This window comes from Nerophis lumbriciformis, linkage group LG06 (genome assembly GCF_033978685.3).
Source record: "Nerophis lumbriciformis linkage group LG06, RoL_Nlum_v2.1, whole genome shotgun sequence".
Classification (NCBI taxonomy): domain Eukaryota; kingdom Metazoa; phylum Chordata; class Actinopteri; order Syngnathiformes; family Syngnathidae; genus Nerophis; species Nerophis lumbriciformis.
Window position 1 is genome coordinate 55,872,491 of NC_084553.2, and position 27,948 is coordinate 55,900,438.

The 27,948-nt window shown below is 40.3% G+C and overlaps 1 protein-coding gene across 2 annotated transcripts; it reads right to left on the reverse strand.

Annotated features, from left to right (window-relative positions):
• Nucleotides 1-1,101: 1,101 nt before the first annotated feature.
• nod2 (nucleotide-binding oligomerization domain containing 2) lies at nucleotides 1,102-21,524 on the reverse strand. Of its 2 annotated transcripts, XM_061964555.2 has the most exons (11): nucleotides 20,740-21,524; nucleotides 17,388-17,502; nucleotides 16,155-17,084; nucleotides 15,332-16,061; nucleotides 15,165-15,248; nucleotides 6,943-7,026; nucleotides 6,786-6,869; nucleotides 5,452-5,535; nucleotides 1,811-1,894; nucleotides 1,642-1,725; nucleotides 1,102-1,577 (listed from the first exon to the last, which is right to left on the reverse strand). In XM_061964555.2, exons 1-11 carry the CDS (start codon nucleotides 21,223-21,225, stop codon nucleotides 1,505-1,507), a joined length of 2,838 nt encoding a protein of 945 aa, XP_061820539.2. In that variant the 5' UTR covers nucleotides 21,226-21,524; the 3' UTR covers nucleotides 1,102-1,504. The 2 variants fall into 2 exon arrangements, with proteins under 2 accessions (XP_061820539.2, XP_061820538.2); XM_061964554.2 differs by having other exon boundaries at nucleotides 15,332-17,084.
• Nucleotides 21,525-27,948: the final 6,424 nt, after the last annotated feature.

The following is a 27,948-nucleotide window of genomic DNA, read 5'->3' on the forward strand; positions in this document are numbered from 1 at the left end:
TTTTGATCTCGGACGTCTGGTCATTTATAGTGTATAAGAATAGTATATTACCGGTACTGTTAAGCAAACTATGAATAATAAAACACGCCAAAACATGTGTCTGTTATCATAGCTACACGTATGACAAAAAAGGGGGTGAAAATCAGTGGTATTCAGTGAGGTAAAATGAATTAAATGCGCTGACAGTTCATTGCTCCTGCCAAATTAATTGCACTGAGTGGAGCGGATCACCACTCCAAGATGGCGGCCACGCGCCTCGTCTGCGCCAGTAGGCAGTAGCGCTCGATGCTGCGTCTACTTATAAGATGTCTATGGTTATAACGTTAGCAGTGAGTTTGCAGCCTCACTGATTTAACTACACAGCAAATACAAGTCACGTTACTTAGCCAATAAACGTTATCTTACATTCAGAACTTACCCTTCTTTGTGCAACTTCAAATGTCGAACGAAGTTGGAAGTTGTTGCGTCTCCGTCTGTAATATTCGAACTGCGTGATTTGCATACCGCAATTCGTTTTTTGTTGACCAACTCGTAGTTTTTATACCCGAACGAAACCAAATTTAACATAATTGTTTATCACTGGCACGTTGTTGGACAACTCTAGTTCATTGGTTGTCCTGCAATTTGATTGGATGAATGCTGTGTGATGAAAACAACGTATATCTAATTTGATTGGCTGTTGTACTGACAGCACACCAGCTGACAGGAACAACACGCTGATAGACAGATGAAGAAAATGAAAAATACGGAGCGCTCCCAAATAACTTTTTAAGCTTTGGATTTTGGGGATTTCATGTCAAGTCATGTCAAGTCAAAAGGCTCAAGTCCAAGTGAAATCACAAGTCATTGATGTTAAAGTCTAAGTCGAGTTGCAAGTCTCTTCACATTTTGTCAAGTCGAGTCTAAAGTCATCAAATTCATGACTCGAGTCTGACTCGAGTCCAAGTCATGTGACTCGAGTCCACACCTCTGGTGAATTCTAGCTGTAAATATACTCCTCCCCTTTTAGCCACGCCCCCAACCACGCCCCCCGCCCAACCACACCCCGCCTCACCCCTGACCACGCCCCCCGCCCCCCACCTCCCGAAATCGGAGGTCTCAAGGTTGGCAAGTATGGCTCACACACTTATTAACCCCTCTGGTTTTATTTGTGTTAGGATGTACCGGGTGTGGAGAGTGAGTGGACAAGAATGTGTGCACACACACGCCCAGTTAACTTTCGGTTTCGATCTCGGCAGCGACACGGACAAAAGCATATGTGGAGAGCGACTATTTTCAGAGAAGGCGATATGGACTTTAGACAGCTCAGCGCTTTTTCCAGCGCTGGTATCGCTTTTGCTTGCACGTCTTTGTGTAGAAACAATTATTAGTCTTCAATTCTAGTCACCTCTCTTTATTTAGACAGCCTTGTAAAAGAAGAATATGAGAGGAATCCTTCCTGCAAAAAGGGACTGTCCCAATAGAACCAACGGCCAATTTCCAATAAATAAAAAATGTTTAAAAGTCAGAAGATCAGTCTTGATTCACGTTGTGTCATCTCTTCCACTTCCTCCACACTCAGATTGTTGTTTCTCAACCTGCAATGGAACATCACACATGTATTAGCGCCAGCACACGTAAAAGACGTGTAACTACACTCACCACACTGACTTGACATGCGTGTTGTGTTCCAGGGCTTCAAGCAAACACTCTACTCCGTGTCTGGTGATGCAGTTTTCTGTCAACCTTGTGCAGGGAATACAATAAGAGGAAGACGGGGTGAAGCAACATGGCGAGCGCTTGTGCAAGGAAGTGAGCGAGGCTCACTTACCAGAGCTCCTCCAGCGACGTGTCACTCTTGATCATTTTAGCCAAGGCACGCGCTCCAGCACTCCCCACGCCATTGCCCACCAAGCTACAGTACATACAACAGTCATATTCACCAAGAGCAGTCTTTTGATTGACATGTGGGGAAAAAAATGTCATAACTTTATCACAATTGAGGATTGGGACGCCATTTTTGACCCACGTTGAAATTTCAAGTACTGGTACAAACACGAAAAATTTAAAGGCAATCTGGTTGGAACTGTTGCCTGTTTTGTGCGCATAAAAATACATCAGAAATTCACTATTTTGCACATAAACGCACAATCGATGTGGAAAAAAATATCATAACTTTATCAAAATTTAAGATTGAGATACCATTTTTGGCCTGCGTTGACATTTCAATTACTGGTACAAACATGCTAAATTTAAAGGCGATCCGATTGGAACTGTTGCCTGTTTTGTGCGCATAAAATACATCAGAAATGCACTATTTTGCATATAAACGCACAATCGTTGTGGAAAAAATATCATAACTTTATCAAATTTGTAGAGTCAGATATCATTTTTGGCCTGCGTTGACATTTCAATTACTGGTACAAACACGCAAAATTTAAAGGCGATCCGGTTGGAACTGTCTCCTTTTTTGTGAGCAAAAAATACATCAGAAATTCACTATTTTGCACATAAATGCACAATCGTTGTGGAAAAAAATATCATAACTTTATCAAATTTGAAAAGTCAGATACCATTTTTGGCCTGCGTTGACATTTCAATTACTGGTACAAACATGCTAAATTTAAAGGCGATCCGGTTGGAACTGTCGCCTTTTTTGTGCGCATAAAATACATCAGAAATTCAATATTTTGCACATAAACGCACAATCGATGTGGAAAAAAAATACCATAACTTTATCAAAATTTAAAATTGGGATACCATTTTTGGCCTGCGTTGACATTTCCATTACTGGTACAAACATGCTAAATTTAAAGGCGATCCGGTTGGAACTGTCGCCTTTTTTGTGCGCATAAAATACATCAGAAATTCACTATTTTTGCACATAAATGCACAATCCCTGTGGAAAAAAATATCATAACTTTAGCAAAATTTAAGATTGTGATACCATTTTTGGCCCGCGTTGAAATTTCAAGAACTGGTACAAACACGCAAAATTTAAAGGCGATCCGGTTGGAACTGTCACCTGTTTTGTGCGCATAAAATACATCAGAAATTCACTATTTTGCACATAAACGCACAATCGTTGTGGAAAAAAATATCATAACTTTATCAAATTTGAAAAGTCAGATACCATTTTCGGCCTGCGTTGACATTTCAATTACTGGTACAAACATGCTAAATTTAAAGGCGATCCGGTTGGAACTGTCACCTGTTTTGTGCGCATAAAATACATCAGAAATTCAATATTTTGCACATAAACGCACAATTGATGTGGAAACAAATATCATAACTTTATCAAAATTTAAGATTGAGATACCATTTTTGGCCTGCGTTGACATTTCAATTACTGGTACAAACATGCTAAATTTAAAGGCGATCCGGTTGGAACTGTCGCCTTTTTTGTGCGCATAAAATACATCAGAAATTCAATAATTTGCACATTGATGTGGAAAGAAAAAGCTTAACTTTTTTAAAATTGAAGATTGAGATACCATTTTTGGCCCGCGTTGACATTTCAAGTACTGGTACAAACACGCAAAATTGAAAGGCGATCCGGTTGGAACTGTCGCCTGTTTTGTGCGCATAAAACACATCAGAAATTCAATGTTTTGCACATTAAAGCACAATCGATGCAAAATTTAAAGGGGATCCGGTTGGAACTGTCGCCTTTGTTGTGCGCATAAAATACATCAGAAATTCAATATTTTGCACATAAACGCACAATCGATGTGGAAAAAAAATATCATAACTTTTTCAAAATTGAAGATTGGGATACCATTTTTGGCCCGCGTTGAAATTTCAAGAACTGGTACAAACACGCAAAATTTTGAAGAGAATTCGGTTGGAACTGTCGCCTTTTTTGTGCGCATAAAATACATCCGAAATTCAATATTTTGCACATAAACGCACAATTGATGTGGAAACAAATATCATAACTTTATCAAAATTTAAGATTGAGATACCATTTTTGGCCTGCGTTGACATTTCAATTACTGGTACAAACACGCTAAATTTAAAGGCGATCCGGTTGGAACTGTCGCCTTTTTTGTGCGCATAAAATACATCAGAAATTCACTATTTTTGCACATAAATGCACAATCCCTGTGGAAAAAAATATCATAACTTTAGCAAAATTTAAGATTGTGATACCATTTTTGGCCCGCGTTGAAATTTCAAGAACTGGTACAAACACGCAAAATTTAAAGGCGATCCGGTTGGAACTGTCGCCTTTTTTGTGCGCATAAAATACATCAGAAATTCACTATTTTTGCACATAAACGCACAATCGCTGTTGAAAAAAATATCATAACTTTATCAAAATTGAAGATTCAGATACCATTTTTGGCCCGCGTTGAAATTACAAGAACTGGTACAAACACGCAAAATTTAAAGGCGATCCGGTTGGAACTGTCTCCTTTTTTGTGCGCATAAAATACATCAGAAATTCACTATTTTGCACATAAACGCACAATCGTTGTGGAAAAAAATATCATAACTTTAGCAAAATTTAAGATTGAGATACCATTTTCGGCCTGCGTTGAAATTGCAATTACTGGTACAAACACGCAAAATTTAAAGGCGATCCGGTTGGAACTGTCACCTGTTTTGTGCGCATAAAATACATCAGAAATTCTATATTTTGCACATAAACGCACAATCGATGTGGAAAAAAATATCATAACTTTATCAAAATTTAAGATTGAGATACCATTTTCGGCCTGCGTTGAAATTGCAATTACTGGTACAAACACGCAAAATTTAAAGGGGATCCGGTTGGAACTGTCGCCTTTTTTGTGAGCAAAAAATACATCAGAAATTCAATATTTTGCACATTAACGCACAATCGATGCAAAATTTAAAGGCGTCTGGTTGAAACTCATCTTTTTTGTGAGCATAAAATACATCAGAAATTCAATACTGTTACAAACATGCAAACACACAATCAATGTGGAAAAAAATATCATAACTTTATCATAATTGAAAATTGAGATACCATTTTTGGCCCACGTTGACATTTCAAGAACTGGTACATGTCAACTCCGATAAAATGAATGTACTTCCACAATTTTCCAATTTGTTTCAGTGTATACCGCTTTTTCTCAGTCCTTCTTCCATAGGTTAGATAGTCAGGTTTTAGACTTCATTTGGAATAAAAAGACTCACAGGGTACATAAGCAATTTTTGCAGAAGGAGGATCAATGAATACCTTTAAGTAATTAACCACATATTCTTCTAAAGACGGCAGGTGCATGGTCTAGCAAAGCAAAAGACTGTTGGGGTCTCTAATTAGCATTAACATAATGCCAGCTATGGGTTTAGGAAAATGGTTCTTGTTTATTTTCCATCATGCACAGCACTTGTTCTACTTGTTTGCAATGAACTTGTCAGTGACAGTTTGGTAATTACTGCTATTACAACATAGGTTCTGTTGCTTCTGAGCTGTGCAATATGTTATGCAGGAAATATTACCTCAGCCATGTTAGAGTTTTGCTGCCTTCCAGGGCGCCGGCAATGGCTTCTGCACCTGCATCGCCAACTTTATTGCCCCACAGACTGGACAAAAATAAACATGTAATACATTTCTGTGTTGTACAAATACAAACCCCAAAACCAGTGAAGTTGGCACGTTGTGTGAATCGTAAATAAAAACAGAATACAATGATTTTTTATTCAATTGAATAGACTGCAAAGACAAAATACTTAACGTTCGAACTGGAAAATGTTGTTATTTTTTGCAAATATTACCTCATTTGGAATTTGATGCCTGCAACATGTTAAAACTATACTATGCAAAGCAAAAGCCATTTATCAACAACACCCAGAAACGCCGTCGGCTTCGCTGGGCCCGGGCTCATCTAAGATAGACTGATGCAAAGTGTAAAAGTGTTCTGTGGTCTGACGAGTCCATATTTCAAATTGTTTTTGGAAACTGGACGTCGTGTCCTCCGGAACAAAGAGGAAAAGAACCATCCGGATTGTTATAGGCGCAAAGTTGAAAAGCAAGCATCTGTGTTGGTATGGGGGTGTATTAGTCAGGGGCGCCGCTAGGGATTTTGGGCCCCATGAAAATAATCTTTACAGGGCCCCCAACACAGTGTCATTCTTTTTTCTGTATTATAATTTCATCATCATTAGGGGCCTCTCTGGGCCCCCCTCCATCATGGGTCCCTAGAATCCGTCTCCTTTACCCCCCCCTTTTCGGCGCCCCTGGTATTAGTGCCCAAGGCATGGGTAACTTACACATCTGTGAAGGCACCATTAATGCTGAAAGGTACATGGTTTGGAGCAACATATGTTGCCATCCAAGCAAAGTTATCATGGACACCCCTGCTTATTTCAGCAAGACAATACAACAGCGTGGCTTCATAGTAAAAGAGTGCGGGTACTAGACTGCCTGTAGTCCAGACCTGTCTCCCAAAATACCACAACAGAGACCCCCGGACTGTTGAACAACTTAAGCTGTACATCAAGCAAGAATGGGAAAGAATTCCACCTGAAAAGCTTCAAAAATTGGTCTCCTCAGTTCCCAGATGTTTACTGAGTGTTGTTAAAAGGAAAGGCCATGTAACACAGTGGCAAAAATGCCCCTGTGCCAACTTTTTTTGCACTGTGTTGCTGCCATTAAATTCTAAGTTAATGATTATTTGCAAAAATAAAATTAAGCTTCTCAGTTTGAACATTAAATATCTTGTCTTTGCAGTCTATTAAAAAGGATTTGCACATCATTGTATTCTGCTTTTATTTACAAATTACACAACGTGCCAACTTCACTGGTTTTGGGTTTTGTAAGACCTCTTTCTTACCCTAAAAATCTCAGCGAATGGTTGAATTCCAGCCCCTTCGCCAGCTGTTTCGCTCCCTCCGATGTGATGTTGTTGTTGCCAAGCCTGACACACAGAGGTAGATTTAACAAGGACATGGTTGCCGTTACTGACACAAACTGGAAACAATGACGCTGACCTCAAAGAGAGGAAATTCTGCTTGGTCCTCAAAAGGTGAGAAAAGTGTTCCGTACAAGCGTCGGTTAGCTTGTTGTTGAAGAGCCTGAAGAGAAACAGAGCGATGACTGGAACAATGTAACACATAACAAATGCCAATGGGTAAATCACAATACAGTGGAACCTCAACAATCCAATTTGGAAGCAGGCCACAGTTTTCGGGTAAGTGGCTTATTTATAGGATTATATCTTTGCACCGTTTGCTTGTTCTTTGGCTTTTGTGCAACAAAAAGACTCGCATGTTTCAGTCTCGTTTACAGCGAGGTGCAAGAGGCAAGAGTTGATCGTTGGTTGCTATAGCGCGAGCTAGTCTCGCAAGGGGCAATATATCAAAGCAGTGACGTGCAGTCACTAGAGGCAGGTGAGGCCCCGCCTCACCTGCCATCATGGAAAGAAAGAAAATGTAAAAAGAAAAAAAGAATTAAATTGTTATATGTATCCAGTGATTATACTATAAAGTTATTTTCCATTTAACTTCACCAGTTTTACATTGTTTTTATTCAAAATCGCTGAATTTTCACATTTGCCGTTCAAATACTGAGAAGCAGCCAGTTGAGGCACGTCACTCAGTGCCGCAACATGGATTGCGCAATGACTCGGCTAACTGCCGGCCTGCTGTGCAGTGAGACTGTATTGCTCTATGAACTATATTATACATTTCCATAGTTTAGTTAGCTGAGGTATATAATGTACAGTGTATTTTGTCAACAACTGTATGTGTGTAACGTGTTTCTTGTGCTGAGCGATCATAAAACGGCTGCAAAAGACGCACTGTGTGAGGCTCGCCTCCTGCACCCCCGCCGTAGAATTGTTATATCAACTAAAGCCCACACTTAAACTTTCCACGTGCAAGATTGAATCTATTTAAAAAAATTATTTCATAAGAAGCCAAAAAGTGCAAAAACAATAATGTTGGTGTTGGAGGAGTTGTGAATGACTGCAGGGACACAACATTAGATACACCTGCAGACTGCAGGTGTACCTAATTCACAACTCCTCCAACACGAACATTATTGTTTTTGCACTTTTTGGCTTCTTATTAAATAACTTTTGTAACCTATTTTCATGGGCTTTCCTCTTTGTGATGTTAAGTTCCTGTTATGCACTGTTATACAGTACATGCCTTGAGCTCTTATTTTGAAGGCGCTAAGACCGGAAGTGATGTCACGTTGCGGAGGTTTTTGAAAGAAGATAAATAAAGTGGTCCTCGTGTAAACTGGAGCCTCCGTGTTTGTTATTTTGTAGTTTCATACAGTATAGGCGACATTTATAAACCCTCGGTTACACTTTTTTAAATAGATTCAATCTTGCACGTGGAAAGTTTAAGTGAGGGCTTTAGTTGCGGCGCATGGACTTAATTTCTAAGTAAAGGTAAGACCATAATAACGTTTTTTTTATTAAATGTGCTTTTTTGTGTGCTACAGTTTGTATGTGTAAAGTTAAAGTTAAGTTAAAGTACCAATGATTGTCACACACACACTAGGTGTAATGAAATTTGTCCTCTGCATTTGACCCATCCCCTTGATCACCCCCTGGGAGGTGAGGGGAGCAGTGGGCAGCAGCGGCGCCGCGCCTGGGAATCATTTTTGGTGATTTAACCCCCAATTCCAACCCTTGATGCTGAGTGCCAAGCAGGGAAGAATGCTGGTATGAGCTTTTAAACATAACCCGTTAACTGCTGCCAATCAAATGGTGAATAAGATACTCTTTAGGGTTCATATGTTTGTAAATCTGACTGTGATGAAGTCAATGCCTCACCAGCCATCAACCTCACCGCACGTCACTGTATCAAAGGTAAAGAGTTCCTAATTGTGCAAATGAGAAAAATACTTCATTTCCTTCGCCGGTTTACTAATTTTTTGAGAGAGGAGGCACTAGTCGATTTTGAAGTTGCGTCTTTTCATTATGCGTGAAGGAAACCCGTGCCCTAGCTAGATGAGCTCGGGCAGGGGTCGGCAACCCAAATTGTTGAAAAAGCCATTACTGGAGCAAAAAAAAAAAAAAAAAAAAAATCTGTCTGGAGCCGCAAAAAATTAAAAGCCTTATAATGAAGACAACACATGATGTAAGTGTCTATGTTAGCTATATTAGCCTACTATCAAAGGCTGACGCAAATCTTCATTGACAGAAATGTTGTATTTTAATTTTTACTTTACACATTTTTGCAACGTTGGAAATCATTAGTAAAGTGGAATTTCTGGAAATTACTGGCTCAGAATGGCCAAAGGCATAGATGTGTGTGGCCAAGTTTAAGTCTTCTAATGGATTCATTGCAATCTTTGTAAGCTGGGTAACATTTCCTGTGGTCTGGAACAACATGGCACACAAACAGCTATGACAAATGCAGCCAATCTTACATATAGATATAAATTAAATACACAGAGGACATAAGTAAAGGAAATTAAATGAGCTCAAATGTACCTACAAACGAGGCATAATGTTGCAATAAGTACATACAGCTAGCATGTTAGCATCGATTAGCTTGCAGTAATGGATTGACCAAATATGCCTGATAAGCACTCCAGCAAATCAATAAAATCAACAAAGATCACCTTTGTGCATTCACGCACAGTATAAAACGTTTGGTGAACAAAATGAGACAAAGAAGGAGTGGCATAAAACCCGTCTTTTTCTGGCAGTATCGGAGAAAGTTGTACATGTAAACAAATTTCTATGAGTTCAAGGATCGCTGAAATTAGTAGGACAAAACGCTGCTTGCCAAATCCTCTCATCAGTGAAGCATGTATAACGTAAACAGTGGGATTTCTAACAATTAGGAAGGTTGTCTCAATTTTTTCTCCTACAGAAGATATATTTTTAAAAAATTTAAAAAATGTTCTTCGTGTTTTTCCATTTTGACACATCCCTGAAAGAGGTCCAGGGAGCCACTAGGGTGGCGCCAAAGAGTCACATGCGGCTCTAGAGCCGTGGGTTGCTGGCCCCCGAGCTCGGGCCAACTGCTATAGTCAGCTATAGACGAGGGAGTTGCAAGTTTAATAATTTTGTATTTCTTAAAGCAGGATCCACATAAAGATTGTCTGTTTTTAACGATTGTGTCCCACCACCGAGCCAGACTCTGGTCCTCCAAGCCCTAAATCTCGCGTGAACAAACGTGATCCAATCGGAAAAACTAAGAAAGATAGCAACCACCGTAGCAACTACTGGAAAAATAGGAAATACAGTCGAGGACATACGAGACGAGAGATCGATTATGGTTTTTGGGGTTATTTTGATGGATAAATCCCGACCTAAAACAATAAAATACCGTGGAAACAAATATGGAGATGGTGTGAACGCAGTATTTGAAATCTATTGAGTGAGCTATGGTTGAGTACAGAGTCAACAAAGTAGCCCAAATACTGTTTTTTTTTTAGCTTTTTCATTGGCTATTTCATTGTGCCACTTCACAAATTGTGGAGCGATGACTCGGCAGGTGTCGGCTTTCCCCACAGATATGAAGAGTTTTGGCCTCACCTGTTTTGGAGACAAGGGCTGTACCCCTAGGCTACCCTAGCATGAGTGTAATAGGGATGTAACCTAGGTGTCAAAGTCAAGGCCCGCGAATGAATGATCTATGGCCCACGGGATAATATTTGATTAGGATTAGAACCGGCCCGCAGGCCACAGCCGCCTGCTGCTCTTTTGCATGCACCAATACTCCAATCCCCATCATGGAACGGTAGCCGTGAACTCACTACAGCGCCGTAAGTGGGCCCCGGCTTCATTATTCTTCAGCATTCAGGGCAGATGGCAACCTTCAGCAACCACCCTCCCAATAATGGCTAAATTGAAGGTGGACGGTGAGAACAGGGGTCCGAGGTAAAAGGCAAACTTGTGTGGAGAAAGTGTGGCTTTAATTAAATAATATAATCTAAGAAGGCACTACGAAACGTCTTAGAAACACAAAGACAAGAATATGGACACGGAACGAAGGCTAGAGAAGGTGGAAGAATCAAAACGAGGTCTTAAGTCCCGGCAGGCTCTGTTCACTAAAGCCACATCACTACGCTATGGTGTCATTTTGATAACTGACACCATGTTTAATTATAATTGTAATATTTGAATGATGATAAATGAATGTGTTGTGGCAGTATGCGGATTTCACCAATGCGGCGGTTTGTGGAAACAATCGGTTGCTTTTCTAAACATTTTTAATAAACTACCAACGTTAGAAGGCTAAACAGGAAGTGCTTAAAGTTTAATGGCTTTGTAAAAACACTAAGACAAAGTCGAAGTTCATTGTGATCTTCATGGTGTTTTTGAAACTGCACCAAGTTTTTAATTTACGTCAAGTGTTGTGCCAAGAGGATTATTTGTAGTATGCACATTTTCAGAATGTACTTGTTCTATTTTGGGCCAAAGTAAGACAAAGAAAATAATCCGAAGTTGTCTTTATTTTTAAGTTATTATGCCATGATTTTATCAGTCCGGCTCGCGTGGTAATAGATTTTCCTTCATGCGACCCTTGAGCTAAAATTAGTTTGACACCCATGGGATGTAACAATTGATCGATGTATCAATTTCTATTCCTAAAATCGAAGAAAATCCACCTGTACCTGGCTAGTTGGCCTTTCAGAAGATATATATCGATCTGACATGGATTTAAAAGGTAATTATTTGATTTTTGTTTATACTAAAAAATAAAACATTGGCTTTAAGAACAGCAGACTTTATATAAACTTGATTTGAGCATTTTTTAAATAATTAGAGATCGTAAACATTACACGAAAAGATCCGAGGTGGCGATTCCCAGAGGGCGTCCCTTCCTCACCTACTTGTGCAGAGCTCGAAGGAGATACTCTGAAAGATATTTGTTATTATTAGACGACCTCGAGAAATCTGAGAGAGCGCAGAAATTTCAGACTCTTTGACCCGACTACGTCGGACTACTTCTCTGTGCTAGCATGCTATGCTAACCAGACGCTCGGACCGCAAACGACAACAAGCCAAAACGAAAGGAGCTGACCATAGACGCCGTCTGGTGCATGGCTAGCAAAGGAAGGCTAACTCTTCCGGTTATACAGTTGGCAAATGTTCGATATCTGGAAAATATGATGGAGGAATGTCAACTTCAGGGGCAAGACTCGGGAACGAGCATGATGGACGGACAGTAAGACGATTTGAAACTCCTGCTCTGGAAATGTGGAATATTTGACTGAAGTTTAAGGCCATTTTTATCTGCCCGGAGAACTGCAATGTATTATTGTGACTGTTGTGTAAATCTCCCTCCACTAAGGAGGAGGCTGCACTGAAAGAAATACATGACATGATCAATGGGCATGAAAATACATGTCCGGACACTGCTGTAATCTACGGTAATTGCCTAACAAGAAATAACAGGACTATAGGAAACTTCGCCTGCAGGGTCCAGTATCCAGTATTTATTTCACAGTCACGCTGGTTGAATGTTTTGCGAAAAAGTTACTGAATTAGTTCCCGATTTTAACTCACTAATTGTTTCGGATCGTAACTTGTAAAAAAAATTAAAAAAATCGGCCCTGAATCATATTGGCAACTACAAATTCTGAATCGAGTCGTTACCATACTTGCCAACCTTGAGACCTTCGAATTCGGAGTTAGGGATGCAAGGGGTTCTGGGTATTTGTTCTGTTGTGTTTATGTTGCGTTACGGTGCGGATGTTCTCCCGAGATGTGTTTGTCATTCTTTTTTGGTGTGGGTTCACAGTGTGGCGCATATTTGTAACAGTGTTAAAGTTGTTTATACGGCCACCCTCAGTATGACCTGTATGGCTGTTGATCAAGTATGTCTTGCAGTCACTTTCGTGTGTATGCAGAAGTCGCATACAACATGTGACTGGGCCGGCACGCTGTTTGTATGGTGATAAAGCGGACGAGTCGACAGGTTGTAGAGGACGCTAAAGGCCGTGCTATTACAGCACGCCCTTAATATTGTTGTCCGGGTGAAAATCGGCAGAAATTCGAGAGAATGGTTGCCCCGAAAGATTTTTGGGAGGGGCACTGAAATTTGTGAGTCTCCCGGAAAAATTGGGAGGGTTGGCAAGTATGATCTTTACACCCCTACACTGTAACGAACATAGCTTTGCCAGTGTTGCTGAAGTTTCTGTCCCCCTGTCTCAATGTTACAGTACATTGTTGTTTGTGATACACGGCCTCTAATAGTTTATTAGCATTGAAGCCACACACTTCCAAAACACTATTGTGGGACCTCTGAGATGTATTAATATACTTACAATTGTTGAACTAGAAAAGCTCTCTGAGAGCGCAGACCTGCGCCAGGCCCTATGTCCCAAAGGTAAAGGATCCTTTAGAAAAGATCCTGAATCCAGACGGTGATCCGGATCACCCTGAAATCTAACCATTTGTTCCTTATTATATGTCTGACATTTCTGACAGTTTAATCAAAATCCTCCCGTAACTGTTGGAGCTATGTCACTAACAGGGGTCCCGAAACTGTTTGACCCGGGGGCTGCATTGGGTTAAAACAATTTGGTCGGGGGCCGGGCTGTATACATATATACATACATACACAAATATATATATATATATATATATATATATATATATATATATATATATATACTGTATATATATATAAATATATATATATATATATATGTATATATATATATATATATATATATATATATATATATATATATATATATATATATATATATATATACTGTATATATATATATATATATATATATATACATATATATATATATATATTTATATATATATATGTATATATATATATACATATATATTTATATATATATATATATATATATATATATATATATATATATATATATATATATATATATATATATATATATATGTATATATATATATATATATATATATATATATATATATATATATATATATATATATATATATATATATATATATATATAGGACACCCCTTCCCATTCAATGTGTTTGTCTTTATTTTCATGACTATTTACATTGTAGATTGTCACATCAAAACTATGAATGAACACATGTGGAGTTATGTACTTAACAAAAAAAGGTGAAATAACTGAAAACATGTTTTATATTCTAGTTTCTTCAAAATAGCCACCCTTTGCTCTGATTACTGCTTTGCACACTCTTGAAAATAAAGACAAACACATTGAATGAGAAGTTGTGTCCAAACTACTGTATATATATATATATATATATATATATATATATATATATATATATATATATATATATATATATATATATATATATATTCCTTGCGCACCAATTGCCTGAAAGAGTGCACACTTGATGTTACGTTATCGATTAGAAAAGAAAGATAATTAAAAAAAATAAAATTAAATATACTGTATATATATATATATATATATATATATATATATATATATATATATATATATATATATATATATATATATATATATATGTATATATATATGTATATATATATATATATATATATATATATATATATATATATATATATATATATATATATATATATATATATATATATATATATATATGTATATATGTATATATATATATATATATATACATATATATATATATATATATATATATATATTTTAAATTTGGGACGTCCCGCGGGCCGGATTTTGGACGCTGGTGGGCCGTAGTTTGGGGACCCCTGATTTAAAGGATAAATTAAATTTCAATGTCTGCGTGTTTGTTTTCTTCGTCTGTCACTTCCAAACAGGCGTCATAACGGTTTGGACTCTTTGCATCGGTCTCAGCATCTCAGTGCTTTTTTTTTTCTACAGCGGAATTGAATAAATGCAGTGAACCCTCTCATCAGTCATCCACTCTCTGTGGGTGTAGGCGGGTTCGCTAGCATGAACACACAGAGAAGTTCATCCTTATCACGTAAAAGTAAGGTAACCTAGTAAAAAAAAATTGAATAGCCTCCAAAATGCATTCACTTGTTGATTATCTCATTTCTGACATTTCCAAAAAGTTCCATTAAACTTTGCCCACAACTTTTTAAGTGATGTTGCTAACTAACTAACCAACTAACTAACTAACTAACTAACTAACAGACAGACAATTCTCGCTAATACATAACCTCTTGACACAGGTAAAAATATAAAAATACTATAATATTTAAAGGAGATATTTCCTGTTGTAAAAATGTGTTTTCGACCGTTAAGGTTCCACTGCAGTGTGTATCATATTGTCAAGGCTTACGCAATCTTCTGAAAGCTGTCACACTGGAGTCCCTTTGCAATCAGTTTGCGAACCCCCTCATCTGTGATGTTATTATTTCGGAGGCTTTTAAAGGGTAGAAACAATACAAATGAACTGTAAGTCACCATTTGATAAGATAGTGGACAATGGAGGCGCTGGATACTTACTAAAGAGAATTACAAATGTGCAGACAGGGAAGGAGCTGCTCCACACCCACGTCGCCTACAGAGTTGTTGTCCAACTGAATGCCCACAGAAGTCCTTAGATGTTGGAGCACGTAGGCCAAAGCTGTACACTCCACGGGTCCGATGTTGCAGTAGGTCAACTTCAGGTGGTCCACATCCAGCTTGCTCAAAACCTCTTTGGCCATCTTGCTGTCCTGCATCTCATAGATGCATTTAATGAGCCAGACGAAACCCGGCATGGCATGCATGCTCTTCTTCTCACCTTCCACTGGCGGTGGGATGGACTTGAAGTGCCTCTGCATGCCTTTGGAGAGACATCTCTCCAAGTGTCGCACTTTTTTGTCCATCAGTGGAGCCTGGGTGCAGAACGACCACAGGTGTCGGTGTCTCTGGGAGAGGAGACCGGACACAAAGGTGGCCGTGATTTGAAGATTTGGCGTCTCCCCCGGAGTCTGTTGTTGGTCCGTGGTCAAGCAGGACGTGAAGCAGGTGCTGCTGAAGCCCGTCTCTCTTAGGACGTGAAGCTCAAAGAGTTTAGCGATGGTGGAGCGGTCAGCATTGTTGGATAAAACAATGTACAACGCGGCAAAGAAACACTGCACCGTCAAGTGAAGGAACTCGTATCGATGACTGTGATCCTTGGACATATCTTTGCTTTGGATGAGGAAGCCGGTGCAGATATCCTTTTCTGTGACACAGCAAGAGTCCAGATCTGTGTTGGAGAAAACGTAACAAGATGCTTTAACACCCTGGAGGGCAAGCTGGCCGAGATGCAACACGGTGGCGAGATGCTCCTGAAACCAACCCGACCCTTTGGAGGTCTTAAGGGAGCTTTGATGCTGGAGAAAGTGCTGCAAGATCATCAAGTAGACGTCTGTTATTGTTTGCGGCGTTCCATCGCCGCAGCCCAGCAGCTCCTTGTGGCACTGCGAGACAATCCAGCAGAGGACCGGACTGTGGCAAAGTCCGAGCAAAAACGTGTTTGCTTGAATAGAAGCCAGAACCTTAGCAGCCACTGCTGGGTCGTGGTGTTGTTTCTTGACAAAACAGTCAATACCGTTTGGGGAGAAGCCTTTGAGGAAAACTTCCTTGCGAAGATATTTCTTCAGTATTGGACCTACAGCTTCTGAGCGACTTGTTACCACCTTTCGTACCCCCTTCATGAGGGAACCCTGAAGCAGGTTGAACAACAGGACGTGAACGGGCGCAGGCTGGGTGGGGCAGCACAGCCTGTGCTCGTCCGAAAAGCTCTGCTTTAGCTCATCCAGACCGTCGAACGTGAAGATGACCACATGGGGGTGGTCCAAGATGAAGCGGAAGATGTCCTCTTGCTCCCGGTCAGGCCAGCAGCAGTGCCGAAAGAGCAGGTCTTGAACGGATAGCTCCTTGAGTTCGGAATTCAGCTTCCGGCAGCTGAAAGGGAACAACAAGAGGAACTCGGACAGGGCGGTGCCCCGAGCCCAGAGCAGGTGCAGTCTCTGGAGTAAAGTGCTCTTTCCGCTGCCCGCATCCCCTGATACTAGAACCGTGTCCGCTTCCTCGTTTATAATGCCCGCCGTACTAACAATGTCCCCCAGGCCCAAATTTCCTTGAACCTCGAGGTCCGCAGCTAGCTCCAGCTGGCCTTCGGTGTAGATGTCATCCAGCGGCATGTGGCTGGTGCCGCCATAGGTGCTGAGGAAGCTGGACTGGGCCAACACGGAACTGCAGAGCTTCTTCTGGTATTTGAGGAACTCTGCGGCGGATCAGAAACAATCAAGTCCCGACAGTTATCGGTTTCATAGAACATGCCTTTTGATCGACATCAAAATTAGTGATTTGGCAATATGTTTATTATTAAAGGTCTAAAATGTTGGATGCCCTAATAATTTACATTTCCTCAACAAACATAAAGTATAATTCTGAAGTAAGGTGTTTATTGGAAAGGCCTCCATTGAGCCTCGCCTCAATGTGCATTAGTATTCTTCAATAATAACATGAAGTCACTGTACTGATTCATTGATGAGCAATAATACTGTATAGGAATACAATACTGTACCTTTGGGTGGGGTGAGGCTACAGCGGCCAGATTGCTGCTTTTGGTCAATGAACTGAAGCACCACGTTGGCCGCCAACTCACCTTTGGAACTGACGAGATCGAGTAAACGTCTCGCCTGAGTCAGATGTCATAACAGTCCATTAGTACAGTAACACACTTTAGCACAAGAAACAAGGAAAACATCTATGTATTGTGTGTCAAGTACATTAGTTGAACTTTACACATGTCACTCCATGGATAAGAAAATACGGCAAGTACCTAAGTTATATGGCCTAATTCCATTCTTCAGTTACCGTATTTTTCAGACTATAAGTCGCAGTTTTTTTCATAGTTTGGCCGGGCTTCAGTGCAACTTATATATGTTTTTTTCCTTCTTTATTATGCATTTGCATGGTGGTTCGGGCATCTGGTCAGGATGCCACCTGAACGCCTCCCTCGGGAGGTGTTTAGGGCACGTCCAACCGGTAGGAGGCCACGGGGAAGACCCAGGACACGTTGGGAAGACTATGTCTCCCGGCTGGCCTGGGAACGCCTCGGGATCCCCCGGGAAGAGCTGGACGAAGTGGCTGGGGAGAGGGAAGTCTGGGCTTCCCTGCTTAGGCTGCTGCCCCCGCGACCCGACCTCGGATAAGCGGAAGAAGATGGATGGATGGATTATGCATTTTCGGCAGGTGCGACTTATACTCCGGTGCGACTTATACTCCGAAAAATACGGTACTAATAAATTGTGTGATTCAGTCAAAAACATTCACCCAAAGTATTTGCTTTACTTGTCTTTATTCCAATTCAAAACAAATTATTTGTCTTTCTGATTTGACTTATGTGCCGTATTTTCCAGACCATAGAGTTTACATTAGTTTTGGATGAGACCACAAATTTGGGTATCGATCTGATACCAAGTAGGTCCAGGATCATACATTGGGCATATTCAAAGTCCTCATGTGTACAGGGACATATTTCCTGAGTTTATAAACATAACATACATTTTTTTTAAACGATAAAAGATTTTCTGATGCTAAAAAAATATCGATGTAATGATGGTAGGATCGACTAGATACGCTCCTGTATTTGGTATCATTACATGATACCAAATTTACTGATAGTATATATTTATACCATGAATCAATTAACGTGGACCCCGACTTAAACAAGTTGAAAAACTTATTCGGGTGTTGCCATTTAGTGGTCAATTGTACGGAATATGTACTGTACTGTGCAATCTACTAATAAAAGTCTCAATCAATACAGTGGATGTCAGGTGCATATCCACCAATGCCCTTTGTTTACATCGTGGCGTCGGTGAACTACGGTGTGTAGTGAATCATGTTTAGCTATTCCTCGTCCTGCAGGGATGATACTGGTAAGAAACTTACTTTATTTGTCGCCATGGAGGCCAGAATTAGTGATTTAGAAGTAGCTAAAACACTGCAGACTGCGGCTGGACGTTAGCCGCTAGCTAGCTAGCCATGTCTTAAAGCACCTCTACCTGAGGGTGTTTCAATGTTATAGCTCCACCTTTATTGTCCGTTTTTAAGCCAAAATGTGTCCATTCTCCCTTTTCTGTCTACACACATTGTCTGTTTCTAAGTACTCAGTATTTGTGCGCTGCCGAACATGCTCCTTTGCTTGTAAAACCAGCAATGTCAGGAGGTGACGACGACGCGCCGTCATGCCTGTTTAAAAAAGGAGGGCGGGGACTGGTAATTTTTAGAGGCGGTATAGTATATGATTCGTTATCGTGGTACTATACTAGTACGGGTATACCGTACAACCCTAGTATAGTAGTACACGCAACAACGTCATTTAAATGGGGCGGTCCGCACTAGTTAACCATTTAGTCTTAGTAGTATACTTGCCAACCCTCCCGATTTTCCTGGGAGACTCCCGAATTTCAGTGCCCCTCCCGAAAATCTCCAGGGGCAACCATTCTCCCGATTTCACCCCGGACAACAATATTGGGGGCGTGCCTTAAAGGCACTGCCTTTAGCGTTTTCTACAACCTGTCTTCACGTCTGCTTTTCCTCCATACAAACAGCGTGCCGGCCCAGTCACATAATATATGCGGCTTATACACACACATAAGTGAATGCAAGGCATACTTGATCAACAGCCATGCAGGTCACACTGAGGGTGGTCGTATAAACAACTTTAACACTGCTACAAATATGCGCCACACTGTGAACCCACACCAAACAAGAATGACAAACACATTTTGGGAGAACATCCGCACCGTAACACAACATAAACACAACAGAACAAATACCCAGAACCCCTTGCAGCACTAACTCTTCTGGGACGCTACAATATACACCCCCCACTACTCCCTAACCCCCGCCTGAACCCCCCCCAACCCACCTCAACCTCCTCATGCTCTCTCAGGGAGAGCATGTTCCAAATTCCAAGCTGCTGTTTTGAGGCATGTTAAAAAAAAAAAATGCACTTCAATAATAAATATGGCAGTGCAATGTTGCATTTGGACCAGTTGTTCCTCCCAGGGAATTCAAGTTGCTGGTCACTCCCAAGCTCTTTTATGACAGTAAAGCTGAGTAGAAGAACCACCAGACACAAGAATAGGTATTTTGTAATTTTATTTCCAAAGCCTTTGGAAATAAACTTGAGACCAAATCCCGTACAGAAACGCTCACTCGCACAGCTAGATTGGTCTAACTTTTCATACGGCAAAACTTCTTCTTTTATTTCGTCTCTCTTGCCCCCACCCTCTTGTCCCTTTCTCCACAGCTGGGCAAAGGGAAAGATAAGAGAAATAATTTATTACTCCTCCCCCCTTTCTCCCAGCTCACCCAAGGTCCCTTTTGTTTATTATCTAAAGTTGGTTTTAGACGAAAAGCAGATAAGATCTCCCCCTTGACATTCTCAAAAGTTGGCACACAGTATTTGCAGACAACCCAAAAGATAACAAATAAAGAACACCAGCTGTTTTGTACTATGACTACGGTTTAAAAGAAGTAACACACAAATATGGATATATGTAATTATCTGCCTCCGTCAGAACCCACACCAAACAAGAATGACAAACACATTTCGGTAGAACATCCGCACCGTAACACAACATAAACACAACAGAACAAATACCCAGAACCCCTTGCAGCACTAACTCTTCCGGGACGCTACAATATACACCCCCGCTACCACCAAACCTCCCCCCCCCCTCCCCATCTCCCGAATTCGGAGGTCTCAAGGTTGGCAAGTATGCTTAGTAGATCACACGCAACACACCCACTCATAGTACACGCAATTTTATAGTTTGCACACGCTGTATAGCATGTGGTATTTGGATCTTAGTAGCCCATAGTGTATATAAAAGTGTGATGTATTGAAGGTCAGGCGGTACCTGCTGAGAGGGGGTGTGTATTGGCAGCCGTACTTCATTGCAGTCCTCCAAGGTGAAGTGTCCTGTTTCATGCAGGACTTCTAACGTGCCGTCAACGCAGCCTTGCAACTTGCCAACCAGGCTCGGTCTTTGACTGAGAAGAGCTTCACCGGATGTCTGATGGGCTTCTCTGCTTTTTTCCACCTGCGAGACGCCTTCAGAGACGCAAAGTCCCGCCCCTGGACCTTCAGGGATGGTCTGTTGCAGAGCGGCGACAAAAAGCTGGCAGATGGCCAAGCCCTTGGTGTAGACAATGTCCAGCAGGTGTCTGGCGTTGGCGTGAAGCGGTCTTCCCTGGACTTGGATGCTCTGGTATTCCTCCCACGAGAGCTCCCCGTGGGCCAGGAGGACGTCCAGAACCCTCTCGAGGTGCTCAGACGAGCCGCTGCTGCACACGGCGGCGAGTATCTCAGTCCTTTGTTTCAGCACAAACTCCTGGGCCATCATAGGAGACGTCCACCAGGAAGACGAGGCATGGTCCAATAAATGAAGTCCCACAAGTCCTTTCTCTTCATGTGAGTCCTAATCATGTCTTAGCTCCTTCCTCATTCCAGACACTTGAAATTCGTCAGCAAATATGACTCAGCAGGCTTAAACACGATGTCCTTAGTCAAACAAACACACAAGGCCATGTGACGTGTATATGTGAGCGTTACTAGGGTTAAGTTGCTCAAACACCACTTCCCTTTTTTTGGTTTCTTTCTGGGCAACGGTTCTCTCATTCAGGAAGTAGTTTGTTTGTACTGTAGTTCTCTTTCCAGCATCCACCCTGTGAACACGTCATGTCAGGGGTGTCCAAAGTGCGACCCGATGGCCACTTGAGCTGGTTTTCTATTGGCCCTCAACGTGATTTGAAATGTTAATTATTCATTATTAATGAGATACATTTTATTAGATATATAGTCACTGTTAGGAATCATACTTGCCAACCTTGAGACCTCCGAATCCGGGGGGGAGGGGAGGTATATTTATAGCTAGAATTCACTGAAAGTCAAGTATTTATTTAATTCATATATATATATATATATATATATATATATATATATATATATATATATATATATATATATATATATATATATATATATATATATATATATAAATATATATATATATATATATATATATATATATATCTATCCATCCATCCATTTCCTACCGCTTGTCCCTTTATATATATATATATATATATATATATATATATATATATATAATTATTTTTTTATTTTATTTTTTTATTATTATCAAGTATTTATTTTATTTATATATATATATATATATATATATATATATATATATATATATATATATATATATAAGAAGCGCATATGCCAAATTTTCAAAGAGAACGGCCTACGGATCACGATTGAAGCCAACAAGCAAACCGTCAACTTCCTTGACGTCACTTTCAACCTGAGAAATAACAGCTACCAACCATTCACGAAACCCAACACAACACTCCAATACGTGCACCATGACAGCAACCACCCACCACCACGAAAAGAATACCTACCGGAATCAATAAAAGGCTATCGATGCTGTCATCTAGCAAAGCTGAATTTGACCAAGCAACCCCCCCGTACCAAAAAGCCCTTGATGAAAGCGGATACAATTTCACCCTCACCTATGAACCCACGCCAGGAAACCAGCCAAAAAAGAACAGAAAACTGAACGACATCATCTGGTACAACACCCCATACAGCAAAAACGTCTCAACGAACATTGGACACAAATTCCTCAATCTGATTGACAAACACTTTCCCAAAGACAACATCCTAAGAAAAGTATTCAACAAGAACAACATTAAATTGAGCTACAGCTGCATGAACAATATACGACAAATCATCTCAAACCACAACAAAACAATTGCAAATGAGCCGTCGGCCCTCAGACAGAACGACTCCAAAACCAACAAAGGATGTAATTGTCGAAAGAAACCTGATTGCCCTCTCAACGGGGGGTGCTTACAAACATCAGTTGTCTACCAATCTAAGGTAATACGCAAGGACATTAACACATCCGACACATATGTAGGATTAACCGAGGGAGAATTCAAAACCAGACGGAACAATCACAAGGCTTCTTTCAGGAACAAAAACCTGCGAAATACCACAGAACTCAGCAAACACATTTGGGACCTCAAAGACAATAATGTTGAATATTCAATAACATGGCAAATTCTTGCATCCAGCACACCTTACAATAGTGGTAATAAAAGATGCAACCTATGCTTGAAAGAGAAACTGTTTATTATTTACCGTCCAGACCTGTCATCCCTCAACAAGCGCAGCGAAATTGTAACAGCATGCCGCCATAGACGGAAACACCTCCTAGGTAACACATGAGCCAATCACCACGCCCCTAGGCCAGCCTGTACCCACCCACTCTGTGCCCTATATAAACCATGGTATTCGAATGCTCCCATTAAAATCTCCTGACGATTGAGGGTACCCCCCCTCATGAAACAGGCCTGTAGAGATGAAATAGTCTTGTGATTTTTTTCCCACACATACATATATATATATATATATATATATATATATATATATATATATATAAAAGAAAAACTTGCATTTCAGTGTTCATTTATTTACACATTTACACACACGTAAAAGTCTGATCTACAAAATGTGCAGGCAGCATACCCCTTCCCCTTCGAGCTGTCCTGGATGATCTGAAATGATTTTTTCCAATCATTTTGGAACTTGCAAGCGTACTTCTTCTTCTTACTCGTCGTCGCCATGTCTCTTTTTCATTCTTCTGCTTTGTCTCTGTTGTGTTTTTGGACATTACTACTTGCCGTAGTTTTGAAGCAATGCATGATGGGAATCCGGATGTCGTGTGTCAGTGTAGTAACGTGCCGACTGGAAGAAACACACAAATAGCTCTGTGCCTGCCTACTTTATGGGTTATAGATAAACCTATGGATAACGGAGACATATATAATAGTCTCCTTTTCAGGTGAGAGAGGACGTTAAAGGCAGTGCCTTTAACGCCCCTAATATTGTTGTCCGGGTGGATTTTCGGGAGGAGCACTGAAATTCGGGAGTGTCCCGGGAAAATCGTGAGGGTTGGCAAGTATGTTAGGATTATGTTCCACCTTAGTAGAATAAGGTAAGGAGTTCTCTGCTTGAGGAACAAAACACAATGAGTCCACCCTGTGTTTGTATCTCTGCACATGCACAAACATAGCATACTTGTTTCGATGATGAGAAGAGGTGCCAGGTAAGAGATTAAGTGACGATAAAATGTTTCAAAAACACGCAGATTAACTTTTGGTTTCGGTAAACTGAAGGCCAGGCAACTCTGCTTAGGAGAGGTAGCATGACAAACCCACGTGAAGAGTGGAACCATCGAGGGATAACGCATTTACATCATATATATATATATATATATATATATATATATATATATATATATATATATATATATATATATATATATATAAGAAAAACTTGAATTTCAGTGTTCATTTATTTACACATTTACACACACGTAAAATTCTGATCTACAAAATGTGCAGGCGGCATACCCCTTCCCCTTCGAGCTGTCCTGGATGAACTGAAATGATTTTTTCCAATCATTTTGGAACTTGCAAGCGTACTTCTTCTTCTTACTCGTCGTCGCCATGTCTCTTTTTCATTCTTCTGCTTTGTCTCTGTTGTGTTTTTGGACATTACTACTTGCCGTAGTTTTGAAGCAATGAATGATGGGAATCCGAATGTTGTGTGTCAGTGTATTAACGTGCCGACTGGAAGAAACACACAAATAGCTCTGTGCCTGCCTACTTTATGGGTTATAGATAAACCTATGGATAACGGAGACATATATAATAGTCTCCTTTTCAGGTGAGAGAGGACGTTAAAGGCAGTGCCTTTAACGCCCCTAATATTGTTGTCCGGGTGGATTTTCGGGAGGAGCACTGAAATTCGGGAGTGTCCCGGGAAAATCGTGAGGATTGGCAAGTATGTTAAGATTATGTTCCACCTTAGTAGAATAAGGTAAGGAGTTCTCTGCTTGAGGAACAAAACACAATGAGTCCACCCTGTGTTTGTATCTCTGCACATGCACAAACATAGCATACTAGTTTCGATGATGAGAAGAGGTGCCAGGTAAGAGATTAAGTGAAGATAAAATGTTTCAAAAACCCACAGATTAACTTTTGGTTTCGGTAAACTGAAGGCCAGGCAACTCTACTTAGGAGAGGTAGCATGACAAACCCACGTGAAGAGTGGAACCATCGAGGGATAACGCATGTACATCAACATTAAAGGTTTCCTTGAAAAAAATAACTATCGCAATTGAGGTAAAAAAAAGACAAATATTTTGCTATATATATATTTTTTTTAGCATTTTTTAAAATCATTTTTGTACCAGAAAGCAAACACTTGATATCAACCTTGATTAACCTAAAATGCATGGCTGGTTGTGTGTCTATACCAGGGGTCGGCAACCCAAAATGTTGAAAGAGCCATATTGGACCAAAAATACAAAAAAATAAATCTGTCTGGAGCCGCAAAAAATTAAAAGTGTTATAATGAATGCAACACATGATGTAAGTGTCTATATTAGCTATATTAGCCTACTATCAAAATTACTTGAAAAGTCTTATATAAGTGTTATAATGAAGGCAACACATGATATAAGTGTCTATATTAGCTATATTAGCCTACTATCAAAGGCTGACGCAAATCTTTGTTGACAGAAATATTGTATTTGTTTTTACTGTAGTTCTCTTTCCAGCATCCACCCTGTGAACACGTCATGCCAGGGGTGCCCAAAGTGCGACCCGGTGGCCACTTGAGCTACTTTTCTATTGGCCCTCGACATGATTTGAAATGTTAATAATTCATTATTATTAAGATACATTTTATCAGTTATATAGTCACTGTTAGGAATATGTTCCACCTTAGTAGAATAGAGTGAGTGAGGAGTTCTCTGTGTGCTCCGTTCTGCTTGAGGAACAAAACACAATGAGTCCACCCTGTGTGCACAAACACAAACATAGCATACTAGTTTCAATGATAGGAAGTGGTGCCAGGTAAGAGATTAAGTGAAACTAAAATGTTTCAAAAACACGCCCATTGAGGTTAACTTTTGGTTTCGGTAAACTGAAGGCCAAGCAACTTTGCTTAGGAGGGGTAGTATTGTGTACAGGAGGGAGTAGACGGCACAGACCACAAGGGGGTGTAGTTAAGCTCTATGATTTTATTTTATATATATATATATATATATATATATATATATATATATATATATATATATATATATATATATACACAAGGTCCTGACTAGTCCTGAGTTCAATCCCGGGCTTGGGATCTTTCTTTGTGGAGTTTGCATGTTCTCCCCGTGACTGTGTTAGGGTTCCCTCCGGGTACTCCGGCTTCCTCCCACCTCCAAAGACATGCACCTGGGGATAGGTTGATTGGCAACACTAAAATTGGCCCTACTGTGTGAATGTGAGTGGGAAAGTTGTCTATCTGTGTTGGCCCTGCGATGAGGTGGCGACTTGTCCAGGGTGTACCCCGCCTTCCGCCCGAATGCAGCTGAGATAGGCTCCAGCACCCCCCGCGACCCCAAAAGGGACAAACGGTAGACAATGGATGGATGGATATATACAACATATATATAATAACGAAACAATAATAATATAAACTAGAGAATGGAGTGTGACTAAATTCCAAGAGTGTGTGTGTGTGGGGGGGGGGACTACTTGCTGAGTGTTACTGTGAGTGTTGAGCGAGAGGCGGAAGTCCTGGAGGGGAAAGGCATGCTTAAACGTTCGTGAGACAGGCAGGTTGTGGGGGGGTATAGCGAGACGTCAACAGGTCCGTGTCCAAGCAGTGGTCGAGGATCGAGGGAGGCAGTACGGAATCCAAAAGGAAGTCGAGGCACACATCTCGATCACGGGAGACAGGGAAAGCACTGCGGGAAACACAAAGGACATAAGATGCGGGAACTGGGAAGGCACAGAGAGAGAGCAAGTACGCGGGAGGGGAGCCAAAGATGGGATGCTTACATTTCAACATTTTCAACATTTTGCCACACTAGTGGCTCCCTGGACCTCTTTCAGAGATGTGTGAAAATGGAAAAAGATGAAGAAAAAAAAAATTTTTTTGTTTTGATATATTTTCCGTAGGAGAACAAACATGACACAAACCTTCCTAATTGTTAGAATTCCCACTGTTTATGTTATACATGCTTCACTGATGAGAGTATTTGGCAAGCACCGTTTGTCCTACTAATTTCAGCGATCCTTGAACTCATCGTAGTTTGTTTACATGTAAAACTTTCTCCGACGCTGCCACAGAAAGACGTGTTTTATGCCACTCCTTCTTTGTCTCATTTTGTCCACCAAACATTTTATGCTGTGCATGCATGCACAAAAGGTGAGCTTTGCTCATTTTATTGATTTCCTGGAGTGCTAATCAGGCATATTTGGTCAGTGCATGACTGCAAGCTAATCGATGCTAACATGTTATTTAGGCCAGCTGTATGTACATATTGCATCATTATGCAAATTTTACCCAGCTTGCAAAGATTGTAATAAATCCATTAGAAGAAGCCTGCCGTTTTCTTAAACTTGGACACACACCTTTGGCCATTATAAGCTAGTTATTTCCAGAAGGTATCTCATCCTGTGAGAAGCCTCCATCTTACTAATGATTTCCAATGTTGCAAAAATGTGTAGAATAAAGATTAAACCACAACATTTCTGTCAACGAAGATTCGCGTTAGCCTTTGATAGTAGGCTAATATAGCTAATATAGTTATTATTATTATTATTATTATTATTATTATTACTATAGACACTTACATCATGTGTTGTCTACATTATAACACTTATATAAGACTTTTAAAGTAAGTTTGATAGTAGGCTAATATAGCTAATATAGACACTTACATCATATGTTGCCTTCATTATAAGACTTTTTTTAAGGCTTTTCATTTTTTGCGGTCCAATATGGTATACTTGCCAACCCTCCCGGATTTTCCGGGAGACTCCCGAAATTCAGCGCCTCTCCCGAAAACCTCCCGGGACAAATTTTCTCCCAAAAATCTCCCGAAATTCAGGCGGAGCTGGAGGCCACGCCCCCTCAAGCTCCATGCGGACCTGAGTCCGCTTTCCCACAATATAAAGAACGTCTACAGTAAAGCAGTCCGTCT